Source organism: Haliotis asinina, chromosome 7 (assembly GCF_037392515.1).
Source record: "Haliotis asinina isolate JCU_RB_2024 chromosome 7, JCU_Hal_asi_v2, whole genome shotgun sequence".
Classification (NCBI taxonomy): Eukaryota; Metazoa; Mollusca; class Gastropoda; order Lepetellida; family Haliotidae; genus Haliotis; species Haliotis asinina.
The window spans coordinates 28,973,883-28,989,011 of NC_090286.1; the positions used below are offsets into that span (position 1 = coordinate 28,973,883).

At 42.4% G+C, this 15,129-nt stretch overlaps 1 protein-coding gene across 2 annotated transcripts; it reads left to right on the plus strand.

Moving 5' to 3' along the window:
- The first annotated feature begins 247 nt into the window (after positions 1–247).
- On the plus strand, positions 248–11,344 carry LOC137291076 (uncharacterized). Of its 2 annotated transcripts, none has more exons than XM_067822361.1 (4): positions 248–291; positions 2,002–2,201; positions 2,816–2,862; positions 8,224–11,344. In XM_067822361.1, exons 1-4 carry the CDS (start codon positions 269–271, stop codon positions 9,139–9,141), a joined length of 1,188 nt encoding a protein of 395 aa, XP_067678462.1. In that variant the 5' UTR covers positions 248–268; the 3' UTR covers positions 9,142–11,344. The 2 variants fall into 2 exon arrangements, with proteins under 2 accessions (XP_067678462.1, XP_067678463.1); XM_067822362.1 differs by having other exon boundaries at positions 281–644; positions 8,224–11,295.
- The last annotated feature ends 3,785 nt before the right edge of the window (positions 11,345–15,129 follow it).

The window sequence follows — 15,129 nt, forward strand, 5'->3', positions numbered from 1 at the left end:
GAAGCACATATATACAATGTATCAGTATTTATCATAAACAAACATAAACACTGGAATTGGAAATAAGACATATCATACTCTAATAAACATGTTAGAAAAATAATGACTTCTTAAAAGATGTATATGATATTTATTTAACGTGTCTGTTTTGTTATCTTGATTCGAACTTGCTTTGCGGACAGATGATGGCTTTGAGTTACCTTTTTGCGATAACCCTGAAAGGGTTATGCCCCCTTAATGTATTTCAGGGGAGGTAACTGAGTCAAACATGTCCGGTTTTGCCTGGCGCAGGTGCGTGGAACGAGTGGTATATTTAAAAGTAGATCTGGGGGCTTATTGGTGGATGTGTCTTACGTACCGATACTACTATTAGTTGTAAAATACGAAATGTAGTGCTGGGGAATTACTGGCAGTTAAGCTTACTGTCACTAGGAACAGGTGCCTGCGATAAATACAAACTTCTTTCCAACGACGCCGAGGAGCAGAAAGTAGAAATCCGTGCCAGTTACATTCGGACACGTAACTCATTAAACCCGAGAGTCACTTCATTACTCAACACCTGGAACCCTTCGCTGATTGTCCGACTCGCTTATCCGAGACTACGTATCGCTAATCACGCCTGATTTCCCTGGCAGCTTTCGGGGGTGACAGGAAACGGTCTAGTGGTTCCAATAAGTCCGGATTGTTTAATTGTGTCGTAAAAATATGTGTTGAACGAAAACAAGTTTGAATACATATAATGTATATCCGCGTTCATGTAATGTTATAGCAAGTTTCCCAAATATACCTTTCGCGGCTTATGCATGTATATTTTACGAAATATATGCATGACTGATTCTTTGTATGTAACTTTTAGAGATGAGACATACCTAAACAAAGTCTCCCTCATATCATTGTGTGAGCATTAATATTTCATAACATCTATGACAGTAACATACTGTAAAGAAGAATTTACTTACATACGTTATAACCGTATAGACGAAATCATGATTTTGCCGATACATACCTGGTGTACACAGATTATTTTCAGGAAAGCACTATTATGCTACGCTAGGCTGTGACTAACAGAGAGCACATTCATAGTTTGGCATTTTGTGTCATATAGATTTCATGCACAAAACATCTATGACTATACAGAAATACATATGCAAAATGTATGCTATATATTCCTTAAAACTATTCCATATATATAAAACAAAGTGTCACTTTATAGGGCGTCATCAAATTGCCTGAGTAGAAGTTTCGGTATCTCAACTGTTCAAGACTAATTATTGGTTATATCGTTGATCAATCAGTATGCTGTGTTTTGGCTTTCTCAACTCAAGCTATCATGTATTGTGCATACTGGTAACGATGTACGAAATATACACATAAAAGATAATGGTTTTCTGTATGTGTAAATAAAATCTTCACCTTGATAGGAATTAGTATCTGAACTAAAGTGCACACATTACAGAATTCATGAAGTGACACAATACTGAATTATTATATATTGTATAAACTTGCAGTTGAATCCCCCACATATTTATGAAGATGGGCCTTCCTATATTTATACTGAATGCAAACAAGATTCATATGATTCGAGAATTGCACTTATGCATAAACATTATGCAGAGGGGCTTGACTCCATAAAGCTAGTTGTCCAATGATAAAACAGCACATCTGTTTATTTTACATGTGTTATGGGACAAATGTTTCAACAAGGACATAACTACATATGCATCCTGCCAGAGGCAGTTATTTGAGGGTCAAAAGAGCTGGTCAGTTATATCCTTATTGTCATCTCATTGAATGATTTTACTCATGTGTATCGATACTGTGACTGATATACTATGAAGCTGGTGCAATACTATACAGCTGCTGGTGCTGTGCCTGGTAAACTGCATTCTACCAGTCGATTAACTCCCCCCCCCAATATCAAACCATAAACACTCACACACTTCACGATATATGGTTGGCACACAGTGAAATAACAGACCTGGCACCTGACTTTTATTACAGAAGATCAGCCCACAGTTCTTCTGCAGATGACTGGAACTTCAGGTCAAACACGGAACAATCCTCCGGCAGCTGTCTTCAGTCAGCCATGAATTTCCTTCAGCAGCTGATCCGCATTGTTCGATTGTTCATCAGACTCAGGCCAAAAAAGTATCTTCGAGCTGCTGTTGTCGTCATTGGCCTAGCAGTTATCTACACTGTCTGTGAGTATGATGTAGTGGTATTGTTTGATTCATAATATCGTGATTGTTTCAGTATGTACTACTCAAACTATACCCATGAAAGCACGGGTTAGAATTGATGTTCAGTAACCCATGCTTGTCGTAACCCAGGCTTGCTGGCTTGGTTGACTCCTGTCATCAGTTCCCAACTGCGCATATTGATGCTCATGCTGTTGATCACTGGATTGTCTGGTCCAGGTGTGATTATTTCCAGACTGCTGCCATATAGCTGAAATATTGCTGACATCAGCATTAAGGAACAAACAAACAAACTCAGAGCTGAATCAGCCTTTGTTCAGACTTTGAATGAAGGACTAATTTTGAAACAAATACTGTAGTAGTATATACAATGGGGGTTCTAAAACCCTCTTTTGACCCTTGCAGCTATGGACATGACAGGCCTAACATGACATAACATTCCATAGGGAAATATGGAAGAGATTCATACCACAGGAAGCACTAGAAAACAAACAAAACACAAACATCCTGGAATTTCAATTCAACATTTCGACTTGAAAGGATGAGACTTTATTCTTTAAACGAAGTTATATTAGGCTATTTATGACCCGTTGCCTTTTAAACATTTGTCTTTTCAGATCGCATCTTGGAATCGAAAGGATTTATGTACGGAGACCCTTATGTTGTAAGTGACCATTTCTAAGCCTCAAGTAAGGTTTAGCGCTTCTGTGACTGCTTTATGTGTAGCTAACATGGATTGAAAGTTCTAAACTTCTGGGTTAGACTTGGCACCAAAGAATCTAACATATTTCTGAGCTTCTGCATTAGAATCATCCAGTGTATATATTCTGATAAATCGCTACCATACCATGGATGCATCTACAGCCTCCCTTTGTAGGGGTGAAACAGTATGCCGTAGTATTATTCTTATTTGTCCTTCGTTTTGGTATACCATCATGGAATAAAAAAAAATTTTGGTTTTCATACCATCATTTAGAAAAACTTTTTACAGCTTTTCTTAAATGTCTAGAAATGAAATCATGTCCAAATCTATGCATTCCTAGACAGTTGCCAAGGAAGTACCTTCTGTAACTGCGTACATTATGCAAACATATCATTTGCATAAAGGATGAGTTGTTACATGTCGTAGGTATAAAATTCACATTTGGTTTACGCAAATACAGCTAGTATAATTGTTAGACTTTAGAATAAATGCTATAAATGATCTGATATATAAAAAGCACTAATGAGAAGTCTGTCTTCCACATGTACTAGTGTGTTGTGTTTGGGGCTGTGACTCAAACATGGTGCTGGGTGTGCCTCAGCACCCGTGTTTTTTGCTGTTTTTGACACTGTTTCATTTCACTCAAACTCAGCAAATATTGACTCAATATTCATCATACATCACTGCAAGTTCTAACATGTCGTTCAAAGTGCCCATTACGCACACAAAAAGTTTGCCTGAGTACAAATGACCTCACCATGTTTCAGTATATGTGTGGCTTTCAAATTTGAGGGTGTTCCCATACATTTTGTTTGTAGTATGTATAACAATATTGTTAACTGTGAAAGGGTAAGTTTGTCCAGTGAAACCGTAACAAGTCTCATGAGGCTTGTGTTTTGGAAAAAAAATATGAACATCCCTTGTCTTTTGTCAAACCTGCAGTTAATCTTGACATGTTTGAGGATCATTTGCCATTTGCTATCCAGTTCTTATGGGTTGTGTTAATATGTTTAATATATTTAATATAATTTATGTAGTGACAGTTTTGTTCATTCAAAATACCAAAGCTTATGATTAAGGTTTCCATTTTTGTAAATAGTGTAAGGTTTAGTTTGGCACTTGTCATTCTTTTTCAGAAGAAGTCCTCCTTGGGGTACATATATAGCATTAAAATGTCCATTTTAAAATGCCTACGACTGTTGTAACAATATTGAATAAATATTTGACAAAACAAAACTCATTTTTGTCTTGTGAGACCACCCCTACAGGGCCCCTACCTGGGCCCCTTAACAGCCAAGAGCAGTTAACTCCCGCCGCGAACCTCGCACCTCACTTTTCATACTGTCGTCATACGAGACAGACGTCCACAGACAACTCTCAAGTACTGTCAAGCTTACGGCTAGTTATGAGTGAGAAGACATCCAACTCTGTATGTATGGTTCCTTTTTTACACACGGGCGCTATTAGGAATTCATAGGTTAGACCTTTTCATTCATGAAATGTTGTAACTTTACGTGGTGTCTGCGTCTTTCAGCCATGTGGCTGGCAAGATGGCAGTCGGCACGTTCCACATGGTTAATGTTTCCAGCCTTGTTAATTATTAGGCGTGGATTCTATTGCTATGGGGTGATAAAGGAGTATTCCTTTGCTTGCATTGCATTGTTTTAGTGTGGTATAGTATCCTTTATGGCTTCTCTACTTGGGCGCATTGGACTATTCGTACAGATACGTATAATAGTTTTTATTTTTTACAGATTAAATATCGCCCATGCGTTTTAATTTTTCTGTAAAATTATGTGTGCTTGGTGGATTTACGGCCCTTGCTACTATCATAGCTTGGTTCTGTTTTTTCCAGTTTAAAGGATGCTCAACATGCAGCGCCATGCTGCCCCCCTAAGATTCGCACACGTCTTGCCTCAGGTGCCTCGCTAAGGACGCACATGATGACCAGGGGTGCGATATTTGTCAGGGTTTTTCACCCAGGGCCATAAAGACTAGACATGCAGACCTCATGTTTTATCGGTCTTTGATTCAGGCTGGGGGTGACATTTGGGCCCAGGAGCCACCTTCTAAAAAGGCAAAAGGGGATGAAAAGAAGGGTTCTTCCTCGGCAGGGGGGGAATCTTCCAAATCAGCGAAATGTACAGTCGTCCCATCCCCCCCAGGGGGTGGCTTCCACTTCGTCCAGTACACCTCCTTCTCAACCTTCACAACCCTTAACCTTTGATGTATTAACCAGTCTTTTACAGCAGCAAATGGCTTCAGTCCACACGCTCATTTCGGACACGATGTCTGGTCTCCGTCAGGAGATCGGCGTCCGTCTGGAAGGGGTTCTGGCTCCTAATATGGCGTCCCAATGGGTCCCCAGCCAAACCTCTGGTATTGGTGTGGGGACACCCTTAGTGAGTGAGCCGGTGTCGTTGGCAACTTTGGTAGCCGGTCACTTGGGACGACCTCTGTCGGTATTCCTAGGGAAATGGCACCCTCTTGTGCAGTGCTTTCTAGCAGGCGTGGATAGGATCCGTCCGACTGTCCGGCGGATTAATCCCCCATGGGACTTGTCAATCGTTCTTGATTGGCTCTCTGGTCCTCTTTTTTACGAGCTATCATCTCTTTCTCTCCAGCTGTTAACTTGGAAGGCTGCCTTTCTTGTGACAGTAACATCCGGCAGGCGGGTTGGCAACATTCACGCTGTGTCAGCAAGTCCTGCTCTGACCGTCTTTCATAAAGACAGGGTCAGTATTAGGTTGCCGGATTCTTACCGTCGTAAGATCGCAGGTGCTTTTCATGTTACAGCACCTATCGAGCTACCTAGGCTCATACAGCCTCCCTCGTCCGGTACCTCTCTTCGACGTGCTCACGTCTTAGATGTCTGTAAAACTCGCAGAGCTTATATCAAACGAACTGCTGATATCCGGAAGGATAAACAGTTGTTTTGCTGTTATGGCGGGGGGAGAGCTGGTCTGCCGGCGAACAAGCAAACCATTTCTAGGTGGCTTGTCTCTGCCATTTGTGTAGCTTACACCCATAAGGGGTTAACTATACCCCAAGGGCTAAAAGCTCATTCGGTTAGGGCAGTGGCTACATCACAAGCTTATGCAGCGGCACTGCCCATTGAGGAGATCTGCACAGCAGCTATTTGGAGCCGGCCGAGCACGTTCATCTGTCACTATCAGTTGGACAAACACTCGAGGAAGCGTGCTTGGTTTGGTCAGACAGTTCTCTCCAGTGGGCAGGGTCGTGACCCTCCCTAGCTGAATGAGCTAATGACATTGAGATCATGTTCATTTTTGCCTCTGGTGATGGGTCAGTAAATTCATTATGGTGGTAGATTTTATACTGGTGGTGGTTTATATATATATGTATATATATATAGATATCAAAAAAAAAAAGAACCAAATAGAAGACAATGGCACTTTCTTATAGCGTCGATATACGCTATTGTTTATTATGCACTGTTGTTCCCAGCACTGTTCACTGGTTTGGGGAATATAACATACAGTGTAGAGTTTGGGGCGTGGACTAATGTCCATCACTCCTGAGCTCGGCCGTTGATTGGCTATACCCCACATTTGCCCCGCCCCCGCCTGATTGACATCAGCGGTCTCGGTGTTTGGGTAAGTGTTTCTTTTTATCTCTCGCAGCTTCGGTAGTGTATGAGATTGTGTGAAGGGTATACGTTAGCAAACACAGGATGCCTCTCCCGACTCACGTTCGTTGGGAGTCTGTTTTATGCTATATATGTACCACAAGGAGGACTTCTTCTTAAAAAGAATTATACAAACCTGTAGAGGTTATGAATTCTTTGAAGAATGTCCTCCTTGGGGTACGGCCACCCACCTCCCCACATTCTGTCTGACGAGTTCAGCGTGAAAAGTGAGGTGCGAGGTTCGTGGTGGGAGTTACCTGCTCTTGGCTGTTAAGGGGCCCAGGTAGAGGCCCTGTAGGGGTGGTCTCACAAGACAAAAACGAGTTTTTGTTTTGTCAAATATTTATTCAATATTGTTACAACTGTCGTAGGCATTTTAAAATGGACATTTTAATGCTATATATGTACCCCAAGGAGGACATTCTTCAAAGAATTCATAACCTCTACAGGTTTGTATAAATTTTCTGCATTGTCATCATATCTCATATACCGAACCAAAATGGACTGAACAGAAGGCCTTGTATCGCAATACATACCATACCATGGTGGGAGTGTACCGTGTCACCCCTCATTTTCACAGTATCCAATCAACTGTGGGCTGCTGTTACAATTTAGCTTGCTAGTGTCAACAAAGATAGCAGTCACAGCCGCAAAAGTTTGTTCACAGATTCTTTTGGAAAACATACAAGTCTGAAACTTAAAAAAATCACATGCAAGAACTCATTCTATCTCTTTTAGAGTACCTTTGCATCATTTGTGTTGCCAAGTTTAATTGGTAAGATAATTTTAAAAGCGAAAGTGAGCTGTGATTGGTACTCAGCATCCCAGCATAGACACCTGATTGGATGAAAAGCCAGTCAAGGGAGGTAATAAAATTATTGGAGTGAGCTGTAGATGCATCCAGGGTATTGTGGAAATTTTTCGGAACATAGACCTTTCGGATATTGAGAATGGGTTAGAATTGGTACCAAACAATCTGAGCAAATGGGTTAGAATCAGTACCAAACAACCTAAACCTCTGGTAGAATACCCTTCAGATATCGATAATTAGTTTGAATTGGTACCATACAATCTAAACTTGTTGTATGACTACAAAGTATAACGAAATAGAACTACTGGGCTCTTTAAAGGATCAATAATCAGAAACATTGTGAAGAATAACAAACGAGTGGGATAAAAATTGTGTCCTAAAATGTCTTCAACACTTTTGATGAGGTAAAATTTTAATTTATATACAGTAACTGAAATGAGTTCTTGATTCATGAGCTGTGCCACTACTAATGCTGTTTGTATTTATGCCCCAAGCATAAATGTGTGACCACTCACCACCAAGGTGGAAACATGGTGACTTTTAATGTTTTTTGGTAGTTCATTCTCTGATATTTTTTGATTGGCCATTTTCAGTCTCAGTTATCACAGTTGATTGCCAGCCTTACAAAATAGTATTGTTAGGTTCAGACTGAGGTTATATATTAAGCTGTGCTCCAGGTTGTGGGGTAGCCTATTGGTTAATGTGTTTACTCATCACGCTGAAGACCCAGGTTCAATTCCCACATTGGTACTATTTGTAAAGCCCATATCTGGTGACCCCTGTTGTGACATTACTTGAATATTCCTAAAAGTGGCATAAAACGTCACTCCCTTATAGAGAGGAACATTTCTTTTCCCCCCAGGAGGAGTGGTGTCGGTATGAGGAGGTGCCGGACTATATGTTAAGGAAGGAGCCTGACGAGATTACCATAGTAACGGCTTACGTCAACCTGGGCGTGTATAAGAAGGGACAAGAGTTTGGCGCTTATCACACCCCATTTAAATACAAACAGTGGATGCGGCCTCTGGGAAAGATGACAAACCCTGTCATAGCTTTCATGGAAGATGATGACGCCATAGCCTATTTTAGAAAGGTTCGGTCTTGCTTGCCAGCCTCTCATACAAAGATTATCAAGTTTAACAGAAATGAGATGTGGTCTTATGGCCTTATTGAAAAAATTAAAGAAATATATTCGAAGAATAACTATCCAAAGCACTATCCGAACACTGTAAATTCTGAATACACATGCGCGATGCATGCCAAGTATGAATTCCTTCAAATGGCAATGGATATGGATGTGTTTAGAACACCAGCATTTGCTTGGCTAGACATTGGCTATTTTCGAAACTTGGACAAATCGGGAACAACGTTTTTTAAACTTCTACCCCCAAAGAAATTCAACACTGAGAAGGTTGGCCTTTCGCAAGCATGGCCTCATGACCCCAATATTGACCCCAAGGCTGTGTTGAGAAGTAACTTAGTGTGGGTGTCAGGTGGCATGGTTCTTGGTATCAACGAGACTCTTCAAGGTTTTGTCCAGCAGTACAAGTGGACTGTGGAGACCTTGCTGAAGGATGGTCTGTCCAATAGTGACCAGCAGGTCATCTACGCCATGTTTTCCACGTCCATGCAGCAGCGTTACAACAAGAAACAGATCAAGATACAGAGCTACATGTGTCATCAGGGTCAGCTAGGACTCTATGGGCCAGATGCAAGATACTTCTGCCTTGGCTTCTTGTGTAAGAACATATGGGAAGGTATACACAAGGCAGGTGTATAGGTTGTGGTAGAGTTTTATTTAAATACAGTGGGACTATGCTTGCAACAAAACTTGTCAAGGTGAGAAACTCACTGCATATTTTAGTTGAAATGCTGAAGACAAACTGTGGTTATGACAACCGAAACATTGTGGTCACTTTGAGTTTGCTACAACCATACTTATCTGTATTTGATTTTCATTTCCATGTGCTTTCATTTTACTACAGAATGTAAACTTTAAATGATTATTTTGCTTTTATTTTTTATAATGGGAATGAACATTTATCTATGTTTTGATAAAAATATGATTTAGATGATGTTTAGTTCATCCTGTCTTTACTGGCACCCTGCAGGACAGAAATATAACACCAGTTTAAACAGGGTGCCAGATTAGATAGAGAAGATCATTTTCCAACATGGCTGCCATTTACACACGTCTGTCACTTTATCTCTATTATGCCTTTCATCTTTTGTAATTGTACAGATAATTATTGTTTTTTCAACACTAAACATTGTTCAAAGTACAAATCAACAGTTTGGCATGAAAAAATCAGATATTTTGGCTCGGTGCCTCTTTCTGGTCTTCTCAAGAGCAATGTTTTCAGCAACTGTGTCAAGGTCGTGATGGTAGGGAAGGAGCCTTGCTTCTTGAGTTACTGCAAAATGCTTCATCGGTGTACACATTGTGAGGATGTCCCTCATCAAGAACTTTGGTTGTTTGACAATTGTTGAGTTATCATCTTAGTCTTCAGAGCATGCTGGTCCAGTGTCAGATTTACTGGCTGCATCTGTCACTAGTTCAGCTTCCCAGTCGCTCAAGTATGGATTTTCTGTTGGGACATCCAAGTCACAAGAAACAGAATTGGATGTTTTAATGGCACTATGGGTGGAAGAGACCAGTGTGGCAAGTGGGATGTCATCATCTTTGTTAAATTCGTTTTGCTGTCCATGTTGTCTGCCTGAAAGCTGCACTTGAGGAAACAGTATTGGGCCTTAAAAGCGCTGATGATATGATGGTCTAAAGGCCTAATATGGATGTGGCGTTGGCTGACAAAATATTATCTTTTCATCACTAAGTTCTATGTCTTCCCCATGGGAAGGAGCATTGTGAATGAACAACTCAATCTTCCGTCTTTGTTTTCTCATGTGCCTGTTTACCTGCTTCAAACAATCATGATAGAGTGCATTGGTCATCCATACCTTCTCATCAAGGGAAAGGTTTTTAAAGCATCTTGGCTTCTGAGCTTTGCCTATAACCAGTGTTTCCAATTCTTTTCCTGTCAGACTGCATCAGAATGAAGTTGTGAGATGGTCTTTTAAAATTTTGCCACTTTTAGTGGTCTTATTAGTCAGTGTCTTGTCAGGTAACACACAAAACACAAGCCTTGTTTTATCGCAATTGAAAGCGTCCTCAGGTGAGTACCCATCAATCAAACTAGAAAGGCAGGAAGCCGTCTTCTTCATTTTGATTGACGTTGCACTTTTGCACGTGAAAGGTTCCACTCCTAGTGAGGGGCAGTGGGTTTAGGCTGGTGGTAAAAACCTCCATTCATGGCTCTTGATTCCCCACATGTGGCGCCCATTTCTGATGTCCCTGCCATTTCCCCCAGTTCATGTATTGTGATAGACTACCAGTCTAAAACTGCTGTACAGTGTCGAATGATCTTATCACACTTTTCCTCTGGAAGTTTCACAGTCTTTATGTTAAAACCTAAATATGAAATTTTCTTTGTTGGGATTAAGACTGACTTAACTGAATGGATAGTGAAGCCTAACAAATAAAAGCAAATGCACAGTGTTTTCCATATTTTTCTTACACAACTATACGTTCATCTTCACCAACTAACATTGAGTCACCAGTGTATGCTGTGTTGGCATTGTTACATTCGGCGTGGACGGGTGACAACAGAACCAAACACTATCATGGCGGTCGAAACGTGCTTAGCTTTTATTATCGTATCTCTACAATAAAGAGAGTGCATTAAGGGAGGCAACTCTTTTCCCTGACTAGATTTGCGCAAGCAATGCGGTAGACCTAACGTTAATACACAACATCTCCTCTCAACCTCATAACAGTAACCACATAAACCTTCAAATATACCTAGTTACCATATGAAAATAATCCTTTCATGAAAATACACTTAATAATCCACAAAAAATAAAGTCTCTGGGAAAACATGTGGATTAGTTGCTTATTCTTAAACCTAAACTAAGTCATAATTAAACCAGATAGAAAACTGCAACTGTATAAATCTATAACTGAAAATTGTGCACTGAACAGCACTTAATGAATTGTCACTGACGTCTTGGTTCAGAGATCAAGGCGAACTGGACCACTAACGTCTTCTTCCTCATTGATCTGACAAGGCTGATTGGGTTTTTGAGATTCTGGAATATCCACCGACATTTCTTTTTCTGCCGAAAAGGTAACTTCAGGAGTCTGACGATTCTGACAGGGAACCATTTGATCTGCATGTCTCCTCCTCACTGTTTGAGGAGCTACCTGCACCTCATATGACACTGGACCAGTTTTTCTTATTACACTACCGGGTACCCACTTTTCTCCTTCCCGATAGTTACGTGCTAGAACTGCCTCTTCTATCTCGAAGTTCTCTGTACGCACATGGTATGCATCTCCCTTTCCGAATTTTCGAGGAAGAAAACTTATGTAAACTGACCTGCGTATGAAGTTCATGAGCGTCCCTTGCGGCAGTTTCCATTGACAACCGCAATTGTTGGGGGCATAACAAAGCTAAGAACCCACTTGTCAAATCATTGGCTAGAATTTGGAAACCCCAAATGACAAATCCCACCCACCCAAATCAAAGTTTGGAGACCTGGACATAGGGGAAACTCGCCAAACCAAACTCAGTCCATACCGCATTAGCAAGCTAAGTGGGGAAATGGAAAGGAAAGTAAGGCACTAAGCCAAGGGAGGGTGGGACTGAAAAACCATCACCAAATACAACCACCAATAAAATGGGAATGGATAGTAACCCTCCACTGAGTACAAACAGATATAGTCATCTGACAAAGCTTAATCAGCTTGAGCAGAGCTACTCTGTCCACTGTGAAGAACTGACTGACCAAATCGAGCCACTGAGCTGATCTCAATGGGCAGAGCAGCATCATACGCTTTTGACATGGCAACTGCTCTCACTGAGTGAGCTTTCAACCCTCTTGGGGAGATAAGCATTTATGTATATAGGCCATGCACATTGCCAATACTGTCCATTGGGATACCATCTGTGTATTGGCGGATAATCAGTTTTGCCGCCGCCATAACAGCAAAATAGCTGTTTCTCCTTACAGAGTAAGGCTGTTCTCTTAATATAAGCTTTAAGAGTTTTCCAAACGTCTAATACATGAGCCTTATGGCGTGTATTATCAGATGATGCAGGAAGCATAAACACAGGTAGATCTATAGGCGCTGTCACGTAAAACGAATGATCAATGTTAGGGTGGTATGAATCTGGCAAGCATATGATAACCCGCTCCTTATGGAACACAGTAAGTTCCGGGTCTGAAGACATGGCGTTTAAATTGCTAACACATCTACCAGATGTAACTGTCACTAAAAAAGCTGTTTTCCAACTTAACAGGTTGGGCAAGTCATAAAAGAGAGGAGTGGACAACCATTCCAATACAGTAGGCAAATCCCTTGGAGGACTTGTCCATCTAATGACCGGACGCAGTCTGTCCACACCTGCAAGAAGATGCTGTACCAGGGGGTGTTGTCCCAACAAGGCACTCACAAAGGGTTTGTGGATGGCCAAAATAACCATGGAGTAGCCTTGAATATTAGAAGCGGCTAGGCCGTATTCTAAGTGAGACTGTAAGAACTCCAACACTTCAACTACAGTAGAAGAAAAGGGATCGAGAATCCCTCTACTTCCACACCAGCACACATAACAGGCTCATCTATCCTCATACATTCATGGAATCACTCCGCGAAGCCAGAATTGTGTCTGAAACTGATGCAGGAATGCCACTCCCTTGGAGGTGATTCTGAACAGTGGCCAGGTCACCCTCTGAATCCTGGGATTAGGGTGTGTCTGGCCATTCTGTCTTAGTAGGTTCAGTCGCCGTGGTAATAGTGCAGGCCAGAAACCAGCGTTGATACGACTACAGAGGTGCAGCTGGTTGGGTGGCAAACACCAACAATACACTGTCCGTCCAGCCCGGCTGGAAGGCAATCGCTCTCAGATCCGGAATCCGGGAGCAAAACAACAGGATCTGGTTTGTCACCCCAGATGCAAACAGATTCACCTGGAAGGACCCAAACAACTGGGAGATAATCCTGAATCTCTTGAATAATAATCTCTTGATCGAGCAACCACTCGGGAGCTGGAGCGCGTCTGCATGCACATTGTCCACCCCTGGGAGATAGACAGGCATAACCCGTATGCTGAACTGATAGCACGATAGCAGAAACTTGCAAAAGGCAATGTGTCCCGGCTGATGGCAGAGAGCCTGCCACTTGCAGCGGGACAGTGAAGGGCTTTGGAGGTGTGCTTACTGGGAAGCTGGGGCCGACTTTCCCTTCCTCTGAAAAGGTGGCTGAGAAGCTGCCTTGCCCTTGCCTTTTCCCTTTTCATGCCCAGCCAGAAAGGCAGAGACAGTAGTGCCTGCTGTGTTTCAGGCGAATATCTGGTGACAGACAGCCATAGCCATGAAGGTGCACACATCTGACACACTCGTCGACAACAGGATCGAGTAGCAGCAGTTGAGCTCCGGGAGGTCAAATTGCAAGCGACTACCCGACAGAAGAGGATTAATGACCTCGCTAAGGAACGAAGGTAATATGCGCAGCTGGGTCTCGGCTACCCTGCCCGTAGCAAATGTTTCACCAGGAAGATGAAACTCCGCGGGAATTGGGGGGGACCAAAGGGAGGACCACCTGCCACAATACTACAGCGATATGTTCGTGTACTTGACGCAGGGATGATCCGAGCGAGAAACTATGTACTTCACCTGACTGCTTCGGACCACCATCTTTGTCCATGGCCTCCTCGCTGCAAACCTCCATAAAGGAATTCCCGTACCGAGGGATGCCTCCTAAGATACGCACGAGGGACCTGCCAACAAGGACAGAAGAGCCGAGTTGCTCAAACAGACTGACGCATGAGGGACCTTCCAACAAGGACAGAAGAGCCGAGTTGCCCTAACAGACAGACCCTTGGGTCACCGAAGAACCTGGGTGCTGAGACCCCATGGGATCGGCTGCTGAAGCAGGGATCCCCTGTCCACTGAGCAGAACCAAGGCAGACGGTAAGCAGGTTCTTGAGGACCACTAGTTACGTTCCGGATGACCAACGGTACGAGACCTGGGCCCACTTGCACAAAGCAATCTTAGCGCTACGACTGTCTTAAGCCTCTGTTGAAGAATGGGAGTTGCAATCATTGTAGCGCTAAGATCGCTTTGTGAAAGTCAGCCCAGATGGACCGGCGCCGGCAAGTGGAACTGCACCTGAGCCAGTGCTCAAAACCCGCAGAGGCAGCGGGGAGGCCATGACCGGATAATGTGCCCATGATAATGTGAAAGCATCTATTGCTTCTGCCCCTAGATCTAGAGACCATGACACACATCTCTCCACCTGACTATTTAACCTTGATGCAAATAAGTCTCTTTCAGGAACACCAAATAGTTTAGTTAACGTCACAGACACATCAGTATCCAACTTCCATTCAGTGTCATGACTTGTATTCCTAGAGAACCAATCGGCCAGGTCTAGTATGGATGTTGCGGTAGGTTTTGTGCAGAGACTAGAGTGTAAGCCAGATGGCATAAATAAATTTCCAAATAGTGTGTCTCTCACTTTTCAAAGCTGACCACAGCCCACCTGTTTTATTTTATTGTTGTTTGGAAAATCACTATGTTACCCCTGGAGTTCTTCAATTCGTTCGGGAAACACTTTCCTGTCCTAATGGGTTGTGTTTGTTGCCTGTTGTAGGGGTCAGGTCTCTCATATATATGTGGCAACTGGGTAGATGCTATACCAGGGGGCAA